Genomic DNA, 12209 nt, shown 5'->3' with positions numbered 1-12209 from the left:
ATCTACAACTATCTGATCTTTGACAAACCTGACAAAAGCATGCAATGGGGAAAGAATTCCCTATTTAATATATGGTGCTGGGATAACTGGCTAGTCATATATAGAGAGCTGAAACTGGATCCCTTCCTTACACCTTATACAAAAATTAACTCTAGATGGATTAAAGATTTAAACATAAGACATAACACCATAAAACCCTAGAAGAAAACCTAGGCAATACCATTCAGGACACAGGCATAGGCAAGGACTTCATGACTAAAACACAAAAGCAATGGCAACAAAAGCCAAAATAGACAAATGGGATCTAATTAAACTAAAGAGCCTCTGCACAGCAAAAAAAACTATCCCTAGAGTGAACCGACGACCAACAGAATGGGAAAAAAATTTCTGTGATCTATCCATCTGGCAAAGGGCTAATAACCATAATCTACAAAGAACTTCAACAAATTTACAAGAAAAAAATCCCATCAAAAAGTGGGTGAAGGATATGAACAGACACTTTTCAAAAGAAGACATTCATGCAGCCAACAAACATATGAAACAATGCTCATCATCACTGGTCATTAGAGAAATGCAAATCAAAACCACAGGCAGATACCATCTCATGCCAGTTAGAATGGCAATCATTAAAAAATCAGGAGACAGATTCTGGAGAGAATGTGGAGAAATAGGAACACTTTTACACTGTTGGTGGGAGTGTAAATTAGTTTCGCCATTGTGGAAGACAATGTGGCAATTCCTCAAGGATCTAGAACTAGAAATACAATTTGACCCAGCAATCCCAGCAATCTAGGTATATACCGAAAGGATTATAAAACATTCAATTATAAAGACACATGCACACATATGTTTATCGCAGCACTGTTTACAAAAGCAAAGACTTGGAACCAACCCAAAGGCCCATCAATTATAGACTGGATAAAGAAAATGTGGCAAATATACACCATGCAATACTATGCAACCATAAAGTATGATGAGTTCATGTCCTTTGCAGGGACATGGATGAATCTGGAAACCATCATTCTCAGCAAACTGACGAAGAACAGAAAACCAAACACAGCATATTCTCACTCATAAGTGAGTGTTGAATAATGAGAACACATGGACACAGGGAGGGGAACATCACACACTGGGGCCTGTCGGTGGGGAAAGGGTGGTAGGGAGGGATAGCAGGGGGTGGAGATTGGGGAGGGCTAACATTAGGAGAAATACCTAATGTAGATGACAGAGGGATGGAGGAAGCAAACCATCATGGCACATGTATACCTATGTAACAATCCTGCACGTTCTGCACATGTACCCTAGAACTTAAAGTATAATAATAATAAACAAAAGATAACAAAAAAGAAATATATGTTTATTTTTTAATGTTTATATTCTTTAGATCATCCTTTTCGTTCCTAGGAATTTTCCTTTAGGAAAAAAACATGGCTATACATAAAAATTTAGTTACAAAAATGTTCCCATTCCCAAAACTGTCAATGGCAGGTAAGTTAAACAAATCTTAACATGTCCACATTATCAAAGTACAAGGTTTGGTGCAGTGGCTCATGCCTGTAATCTCAGCACTTTGGAAGACAGAAGGGGGTAGATCACTTTAGCCCAGGACTTTAAGACCAGCCTAGGCAACATGGTGAAACCCTTGTCTCTAAAAAAATACAAGAAAAATCAGCCTGGTGTGGTAGTGTGTGCCTATTGCCCCAGATACTTGGAGGCTGAGGTTGGAGGATCACCTGAGCCTGGGAGGTTGAGGCTGCAGTGAGCTGAACCAAAGCCATGATCACACCACTGCATTCTAGTCTGGGTAACAGAATGAGACTCTGTCTCAAATAAATAAATAAAATAAAGTAAAATTATGAGACTATCTAACAAAATGTCAAATCAATGTGAAAAACCAGGCTACAAAGTAGTACATACAATATAATATGCATTGAAAAAAGACAATGTACATATAACTATTCCTAGTGAGTTTGGGGACAATTTTTTCCTTCTTTTTACTTATCTGTACTTTTAAAGCTATATATACTTTCAAAAAGTTGTAAAAAATTTCACAATAAGAAAAAACAAGTAATTACAATAGATGAACTATCAACAATATATTTTAGCAAAACAGACTGCAAAAACATGCATAAGCAAATAATTATATGATAGGAAAGCAAATTAACAAACTGACAAGGGAAAAATTAATGAAAATTTTACAGCCACTATAATTAAGAATATCAAATATGTTTCCTACTTTTCCTGAAAAATGAAACTTTAAATGTTATGCTTTATTTTCCTTTTGAGTATGACCTTTTTGTCAAATTTCTAGTATTTTAACTTATCATCACTTTGTATCTATTATATGCTATACACTATGTTAATTATAAGAAACACAAAGTGAAAACAACACTAAAAAGGAGAGATTAAGACACTAGGATATTTGATTATGTCCTCTGCTAAAGTGAAAAGACAACTTTGAAGGTTACATCATGGGGCAGAATTCTAGGTATGTTCATCAAGTGGGTTTGTTAGCATATGCTGCACTCCCTAATCTCAATCTGCTTTATCAAAGTGACTGCTGGTCATGTAGATGCCAAGTGAGGAATTCATAACCAAACCAGGAATGTTCTAGCACCCATTTCTGAATGTTGAAATATGTGTCATTATATTATCTTTGCAGACCTTAATTTCTGTGCTTGTTACAATATGGAGGAAATTCCTTGTAAGTTTTAAATTCATATTTTTCCTTAGATATGCTTCCTCTCTGTAACCACTTCTGAATCTGGCTTACTGTGTGATAAAATATGTATCATTTAGGGTTTATTTTTTCCTATACATCCATATAAAAATTACACAGAAAAACATCTGGAAATCACTAACCTTAATATTTGTAATATGTCCAAAATCTTTATTTCAAGTGCCATTTTCTCTTGACTGCAACTCACTATAGCGCAATTATTTGACAAACCAAGAATTCCAATACATGGGCTTACCGATTTTTTACTATCCAGGACCTTGCCTTCTGTTATACCACACTCGCCTCAGTTTCTTTCTACATGCCTCATCACTCCTCTACCTCTTTACATATGGGAGAGTCCATGGTGAGGGAGAGTGAGTATTTCATTGCTATAATAACTCTCTGGTCTCTCACCCATTAAAATCTCCATTGTAGTTAAAATCAAATATCTACTATACCATACTACACTCAAGATTGGAATACTGCTAAAAGACATCACACAATTTCACAGACAGGTTTTTAAAAATTTAACTACCGTAATTCTTAAATGTGTATTCAGCTCTGCCTTGCAATCCTACATTTCTCTAGTTATGTTCATTTATATACAAACAAAAAAACTGATTTCAAACTGTCTGTACTTTCTAAATCTCCACCACCATCCACTAATCCACTGAAAATCTAAATTAATCTAACATTTTAGTAGAGAATGACACTGCACCTCCAACTTCCCATTATTAAATTTATCAACTTGCCAGCATCTGTATCTATCCAAGCTCTTTACAGACATCCATTAGAATGAAAGTAGTTTCCCTGTTCCTAACAAAAGCCAATTCCTACACTTATGTTCTAGAACCTATTTCCTATCAATTTACTCAACTACTCCAAGAATTGGTACTGCAATTATCTTTTTTATCCCTTAAAACATCACTTTTCCTTTTACCTGGTTTATTTGTTTTTAAACAGAAGCATGTAGTTAGAAAAAAGTAAAGTAGAAAAGGCAGAGTACAGGGTGCAAATACAGGTAGGCTGGTAGATGAAATGGCTGGGGACATGCAGAAGTTATCTTTTTAACTGGGAGGAAAAGTTGGATAACTACAGAGAAAGAAGAGATGAAATAGTCCTCTAGAGGGAAGAGTGAATAGACAAGCAAAAGGCAAGAAGTTGCCAGGCAACATTGAGAATCTACTTGAAGATATTAATAGTTGGTCATAGATTTAAGGTAAGTTCATTCAGTAAATTTGTGTGATTTTTCTCCTGCCTTATAAAGTGAAGAAACAAAGCAGAAAGATTCATTTACCTAGGTTTGATTTTGCTGGGTGAGTAGGACAAAGGAAGAGGGGGCCAAGAAAAATAAGGTTATATTATATGCAAGTTGGTGATAATTATAATGGGCAATGGAATTTAAGCTAGATGTGTGTGGCGGGCAGAGTAAGGATATAAGGGGTTTTAGGGATAAAAAAGAGTAAGATCAATAGAAATAAGTTAAGGCCAGGCACAGTGGCTCACACCCATAATCCCAGCACTTTCAGAGGCTGAGGTAGGCAGATCACTTGAGGTCAGGAGTTGAAGACCAGCCTGTCCAACATGGCAAAACCCTGTGTCTACAAAAAATACAGAAAAATTCACCAGGTGTGGTGGCGCACACCCATAGTCCTAGCTACTTAGGAGGCTGAAGCAGGAGGATCACTTGAACCTCGAAGGAGGAGACTGCAGTGAGCCAAGATTGCACCACTGCACTCCAGCCTGGGTCACAGAGCAAGACTCTGCTAAAAAGAAAAAGAAAAAGAAATAAATAAGTTGAAAAATTGATAGAGTCAGACTTCTAGAGTGAGTGAGCTAGAAAGACAGCAGCTGGTAGTCAGAAAGTGGGAGGCCTGACATTGAGACTCAGAATGACCAGGAACAGAGTATGACCACAGAGTAGATGGCAGATATTGTGTGCAGCACACAAGGACTAAAGCAGAGAAATTCTAGGAAATAAGAGACTGTAATTTTTGAAAGGATTGTCTACACAGAAATTTACATCATCAAGAATTATGACATGAGTAGGCTAAAGAAAGAAACATCGGAATAGATTCAAAAATCTTAACAAAACAAGGGAAGTGACATAGAAGTGTGTACATGGCTACAACAATAGTGTGTACTGGGTAGTACAGTCTGATGCATGAGTTTCAAAGCTGGAGGTGTTCAGGGAGTGAAAAAGACATTGATTTGAAAACAGTAACAAGGCTGAGTATGGTGGCTCATACCTGCAAACCCAACACTTTGAGAAGTCGAGGCAGGAGGATCACTTGAGGCCAGGAGTTCAAGAGCAGCCTGGGAAACAAGGTGATACCTCATCTCCATTTAAAAAAATAAATAAATAAAAACAATAATGAGAAACAAACCTCTAAGCCCAGTGGTATAATTGGTATGAGAGAGAGCACAGCCACTACTTTAAAGGACTGCACTGGAAGCAGTGGCTTGAGGGAGGTAATCAGGTTTTGGGTAGAACGGGAAAGCGTAAGTGGAATTCAGAAAAAAATACATAAATAATTTTGATCTATTAATCATTGTTTACTAAAAGGTACTGAATTAGGCAATGGGAATAAAACAGTAATACAGACATAATCTCAGCCCTCAGAAAACTGCAGCTTAAGTAAGAAGTCCCATATAAAGTGATTAATTGAAAGAATATAACTAAATTTCTATAACAAGTTAGCATGTTATAAAACAAGTTTAATTTTATGAAGAAATGAGACTGCATTCAATTTTATTTAAAATGAGGTTGCAAATTTTGAACAGTAGTATAATAAAATACATAATTATTTTAATATAGCTAATCATTGTGGTATTAATTATGTGCTAAAAACTAATATGAATTAAGAATATCTGGGCCAAAGTCATTTTTTAATGGTTAAAAAAACAGAGGAAAATGGTAAGTATATGCTTTTACAGATACATGCAGAGTTACCTTAGATAAGGCAGCATCCCGTTCTTCTATTAGTGCACTCATTTCTTCTGCAGTAATTCTCATTTTACATTCTTTGGTCTTGTAGATTCTATCCACAATTATAGCTCCATTCTTCTGAATAGCTATCCCTGTGTCTGCATTGTTTATTCTGTTCAGTAATTCCTGTAATGTCTACCAACACCATTATATGTTAGTCAGACATGAAGTTTTAATATATTTTATTTAATATAGGGTTTTAATTAATAGGCACATGTGAATTGTAAATTGACTGAGTGAAGTTATTGAATTTTCATATTGCAGCAAAGATGTACATTATTAGTGTGTCAATTCTTCTTTTTCCCACATCTTAGTTCTTGAAACCCACTCAATTGAACTTAAGCCTCTAAGATATAAGACTGACATCAAGAAATCTCCTCAGAGAATGGCTTACCATGTCATTTTCTTCAGGGTTAATATTTTCTAGCCTAGAAAAAAGGGACACAGAAAGCCTGATCAGTAGCATTTCCTTAGTGCAGCAAAATGAGTTCGCTTTTTAAATCTTTAGAACCTCAAGTAATTTCATTCGACTAGTCTTTAGAGTCAACCATGACACTGAACATATTAAAGTGCCACCTGCTCGACTCCATCTTTCAATAATGCTCCATATCTTCTGCACTGACTTCAGACTGTTAAGTTATTAATGTTTACTGCTATATATGACTACAAGGATCAATTGTTCATATGTGCTTAGATGAAGAAAGTTCCCCAGTGATAAAAGCACTCATTCTCATCATTATATTTATTCCTGGACTTTCCATTTTTATCAGAAACTGTATTTCCTCTCTTTTTTGGACACCATCATAAGTAAAACAAGGCAAGTATTTTTATAACAAAGTTTAACTATGTTCCCTCAAAAAAATGACAAATAATTACACTAAATTTGAAGTGAAAAATCTCTTGCTGTTACCTATTTGTTATTATAACACAAATATATAGGAAGGCTGACCAAAATTGTACCAAGTTTTTAGATGACTAATGAATGTGATTTTCTTCTTCCTAATATATGTAAAATTATTCAACATAAAGACAAAAAATACAAATTGGCTCCCCTCAGAAATACATTTTTGTCTTATAAGAGTCATAGTGGTTCCTGAAAGTGTTTACTGATGTTGAGAAATTGAAGAAATGCAGCAAAGGTAAAGAAAGCAGTTTTAAATTACATAGAAAATGTCTATAATATAATTTAGGAAACCATTTAAAGTAAGTAAATTAAAAGAAAATTTGTAATATGTGTTAGTGAAAAGGTATAGATTCTAGAAAGGATCTCAATTATTTTAAAATTACACTAAAAAGTTTAGATATCCAAGTTGCTGTTTTCTCAAGTTTTCCCCGATTTCTGTGCTTCTATGATTTAACATTAACCATAAAAGAGGATACTAGCCAAAGATAATAGAAGACACCTAATAAATATGCCACTGAATGGTTCCAAACTTCACAACTGGATAAAACTGCTACACTCATGGAAAAGTGGTATTTTTAGAACATAGTATTTTAACAGAAAAAAATATATACACATATATTAAAAAGCTATTTCTAGACATACATAAATAGTATAGGTTAACAGGAAGGTATAGTAATTTTAAGTTATATATAATTCAATGTGTCTCAAACTACTAACGTCCACTTAGGTTTACATTTAAAGAAGCGCAACTACTTTCATCTTTTATCTTTTATTCTTCAAAATAAATGAACAATTTTCAAAGATGCTGCCTAACAAAATTTTGTTCTACAAGAATTGTGAGGATAAGCACTTCTTTTCATCTCAATTGAAAAACATAGCAGAAAAGTATATAATAATAGTCTTACATTTATTATCATAGTGAAAATACTTGAAGAAAACTAGTAGCACTTAACCAGCAGTAACTGGTTGGCTAAATACAATTTCTAAGGAAGTTATATGTGGTGAGAAATATTTATCTTATCTTTTACTGCCATTCTTTTCAGGTAAAATCAAAGTAAGACCTAATTACGGCAGCTATCCAATAAAATCCAATTTAAATGCTTACAAACTTCACAATTACCTTATTAAACTTGATAATTTAAAATGTGAACAGATACATGATAATTAAACATTTACATTGGTAAATTCCTCTGGAACCTTTGCAACAACAAAAGACATTTAGTTACCAAGGTTATAAATTTCTATTTTTAGCTTCAAAGAATTATATATGACCAGGAAAGAAACAACAGCAGGTTACCTAATCTATATATTCCAAATAATCAACACACACAAAAAACGGGAAAAAATGTATGGAATTTCTATGTAATGTTTATAGGCTGTCTTCAGGCATTGCAATGTAAACCATTACTGTAAGGAGAGAAAGATGAAGAGTTCAAATGTTTCAAATTAATATCTTTCAATAGGAAAGGTTTAAGATAATTGTATTTAGTCTAATATTAAAATTCCCTACTAATGATTTAAACATTTGTAAAAAATCAGAATTAAAAGTTCTTATCAAAGCCTATTCCAGATCCCTGGCACATTAATTTAGAATTCAGACTTTAAATAATTTGTGTGATTGCTGCTGAAAGCACATAATAAATAGTGATTTGTCATTTGCTTATAAATTATTTTAAATTATGTTTTTGGTAAGGCTACTGTGCTAGGTCTGACACACAAGACGCAGGTGAGCCAAGTCAGCCACTTAGCATTTGGATCTCAATCTTGCTTTGTTATAATTCTTTATAATTGATGTAAGTATAGTGATAAATGGCCATTGAAAGAAAAATATAACTTTAGTCAAAATGAAAAAAATGATTAATTCAAGATTTGAAAATCTACATAGATGCAAGTAACTTTCTCTACTCGTGTCTCTTTAAAAGTTTCAGGAGATATCACAGATATCAAAGATAGATTATATCATAATTTAGTCTCGACTAGATTACATAGAGCAGGTATCAGCCAAGTTTTTCTGTAAATGGCCAAATAGTAATTATTTTAGGCTTTGCTGTATGCTCTCTATCATAGTTACTAAATTCTGCCTCTGTAGTACAAAAGCAGCCATACACAATACTTAAGTGAACAAGTGTAGGTGTATCCCAATAAAACTTTATTTACAAAATAGGAAGCAGGCTGGATTTCAACATAAGTTCTTAGTTTGCAAATCCTTGATACAGTGTTGGAAAATGAGACTAGCTCTTTGATGTTTGTGCTGTAAGTGCCAATTTAGAATATTTGACATAATTTTCTAAGCCAGATCATTCAATATCTAGTCTAGGATTAAGAACCAACAAAAATAATTTTCAGAAAACGAAATTCAGGTCTACAATAAGTGTATCACATACTGTGTCACTTAAAACAACACAAAACTTAGACAACTTACCTTTTCAGAAAAGAGGTGATTTGAAACAACTATACATGGCTTTCAATTTTCTATTTAAAATTACTTTGGGGAAGGTACCAAGGTTTACTAGTGTTATGTACAATACATAACACTTTACTGATCTAAATACTTAAAATAATAGTTGGTGTTATATGAAATATATCTGATGAACTATATATCTCATTAATATAAGGTTTACAATTAGACAAAAGAATTCCAATCTTTTGTAAACTTTAAATTATGCCTACAACAGTCTAACTTGACATAATCATGATAATTAGTAAGAATTTTGCTGAAGTAAATGTCTATGGGCTCAAGTTTCAATTGATTTCCTATAGCATGCAAATTCTGACTGACAACCTTGCACTCTAAGTGAAAAGATTCATGCGTGAAATGTCGCATTTCTTGATTTATCCCTAAATCAGTCAATATCACCTTTTTCCTTTCTCAAACTAGTCATTCACCTTGTTCAATCCTAAGATGCAAAACGTTGACCTCAAATGATAAAAAAAATTCTAATTTTTCTGAAAATTCTAATTTGATTGCTTTTATTCTAACAAGAAAATTCTGATTTGTTTGCTTTTATTCTCTCTCATTTTCTACATACCACATTTAACATGTTAAAAAAAATACCAATGATAGCAAAGAGACTGAAAAAAAGGTATCATGATCTGAAAAGGTAAAATACACAAATGCAAACGTGTATAATAGTATGTAAATATAAGTAATTTTAACTTGAATCCTTTTTATTTTTTTCCCCTAGTTTTGGATAAAAGTAAAAAAAGAAAGAGAAAAAGCATTAAAGATCCAAGGGGTAAAGAAAAGCAGAGAAGAGGCAGAATAAGACAAAGCAGACACTGTAATAGAGACACAATGTAGATCAGAAGTAGCAAAGCAGATGAGAGAAAAAAGATGACAAAACATCTGAAGATTATAGAAAGCAAGAAATTAAACATTTTTTAAAAGATGTGAAACAATTTATATAATTTTATCCTATACTCAGTGCCCCCAAATACACCTTTCAGTCAAGCAAAACAGTTATGAGTTTGTCCTGTTATCAAGATGTAGTCCAAAACACACTCTTGAAGGTTCAGAACCTATAGATTCAGCAGAAGAGAAGGGAACTTCACAGAACCATCTCAAACTATACTGACTTAATATTCTTTGTTGCTGCTGTTTTTCTTGCTTGGTATGTGCAGCCTTCCCTGACTCTTTCCCCTACCTGAATTCCCAGACTTTGATACAAAAGGAGTCCCTCTTATAAGCTGTTTCTAGAAATCAAAAATTCTTCAAATTAACTGTTAATTGTTTTAAGTATTTATATGATTACTTATTTACTTAACTCAATTTGACCACAATGCTGTGTCCCCCACAACTAGCACTGTACCTGACACAGTATATACTCAATAAATACTGAATGAATTAATTAATTAAAAGAAAAAGCTGGGAATTGAATGTGTTCCTTTTTGCTCACTCCCATTCTTCCCTTAATACTAATGCTCTAAAGGACAATATGAAAAGTATTCTGCCTCAAGGAATACTAATTTCAATTTATTTTAATAAAAACTGTAATAAATATATGTAAAAAGTAGATGTTCAATGAAGGATAAAAATAGAGAAGAATGATAGGCTCAATTTAAACATATTAGTTAAAGAGACAGAATAAACCAAGTAAGAGATCAGTTTAACAGGAGTTCTGAGGAAGAAGTTTTGGCTTGCATATACAGGCAGATGGTTGTAACGCTGATCAAGATAGGGGATTAAGGAGGAGAATCAGGTTTCAAGAATGAATTAGTAAGTTTCATTTTGGATATGCTAAGTTTGAGTTGCCTGTGTAAATCTGAGGTAGACATTCTGACAATGTGTAACTGATTGATTTTAAGTCTTTGGCCAAGTAGTCTAGCCCTCTAAGCTTTTTCATCTATAAAACATGAATATACCTACTTCAAGAGTTGTGACATTTTATGAAAAACTGATTTTCTGTCTTCTGTAGGTAAATTTGATTGTTTCAAAGCACAAAAATATTTTTAGAAGCAAATCGCATGAATAAAATTGGTGATTGATTTAGGTAACAAAATTTATGAACATAAATTGCATGCAAAATAATATACCACTGTTTGGTGCCTGATAAATTGAACATCATAGTACCTACAAATCTCCAAAGAAGAGTTCTAAAGTTTTAATGGCTGTATTACTGAATTTTTATAAAACGGGTATCCAGAATAGCCAAAACAATTCTATAATAAAAGAGCAAAGTTGGAGGACTACACCTGATTTCAAGACTCACTGTCAAGATTGTGTGATATTGACAAATGGATCAACATATAGGTCAATGAAACAGAATAGTAAATTCAGACATCAGCCCACAGATATATAGTCAACTTATTTTTGACAAAGGTGCAAAGGAAATTTAATGTAGTAATGACAGCCTTTTTTTTTTTTTTTTTTTTTTTGAGACGGAGTTTCGCTCGTTACCCAGGCTGGAGTGCAATGGCGCGATCTCGGTTCACCGCAACCTCCGCCTCCCGGATTCAGGCAATTCTCCTGCCTCAGCCTCCTAAGTAGCTGGGATTACAGGCACGCGCCACCATGCCCAGCTAATTTTTTGTATTTTTAGTAGAGACGGGGTTTCACCATGTTGACCGGGATGGTCTCGATCTCTTGACCTCGTGATCCACCCGCCTCGGCCTCCCAAAGTGCTAGGATTACAGGCTTGAGCCACCGTACCCGGCCAATGACAGCCTTTTTAACAAATGGTGGTGGAATAAAAGAATATCCATAAGCAAAAGAAAAAAAAGAATTTTTAAAAAATGTTATCAAAATTTAAAACTTGTATTCTGCCAAACACACTAAGAGACTCAGAAAAATAAGACATAGACTAGAAAATATTTGCAAACCACATATCTGATAAAGGACTTATATCCAGAATATAGACAACTCTTTTAAACAATGAAGGGAAAAAATAATCTAATTTGAAAAACTGTATAAAATATCTGAACATTTGACCAAATAAGATATGCAGATGAAAAATAAACATTTAAAAAGATGTTCAATATCATGTGTCATCAGGGAAATGCAAATAAAAAATAAAAATATTAAGATACTACTACATATCTGTTAGAATGGCTAACATCCAAAACAAGAAACAAAACAAAACAAAAACAACAGTTCCAAA

At 33.5% G+C, this 12209-nt stretch overlaps 1 protein-coding gene across 10 annotated transcripts in view; it reads right to left on the bottom strand.

The window, feature by feature from the left end:
* Positions 1-12209, bottom strand: part of MIPOL1 (mirror-image polydactyly 1) — a 365075-nt gene that overhangs the window by 239505 nt on the left and 113361 nt on the right. For all 10 annotated transcript variants that reach the window (XM_064365793.1, XM_012469139.3, XM_012469173.3 and 7 more), the window contains 2 exons: positions 6103-6136; positions 5673-5843 (listed from right to left, as the gene is read on the bottom strand). In XM_064365793.1, coding sequence (XP_064221863.1) covers positions 5673-5843; positions 6103-6136 — 205 coding nt within the window. The remainder of the gene's footprint in view (positions 1-5672; positions 5844-6102; positions 6137-12209) is intronic.

The sequence above is a fragment of the Aotus nancymaae genome, unplaced genomic scaffold (assembly GCF_030222135.1).
Source record: "Aotus nancymaae isolate 86718 unplaced genomic scaffold, 86718_ANA_hifiasm-v0.15.2.pri h1tg000062l, whole genome shotgun sequence".
NCBI lineage: Eukaryota > Metazoa > Chordata > Mammalia > Primates > Aotidae > Aotus > Aotus nancymaae.
The sequence above is the reverse complement of the archived record's forward strand: the minus strand, read 5'-3'. Positions and strand labels throughout refer to the sequence as shown.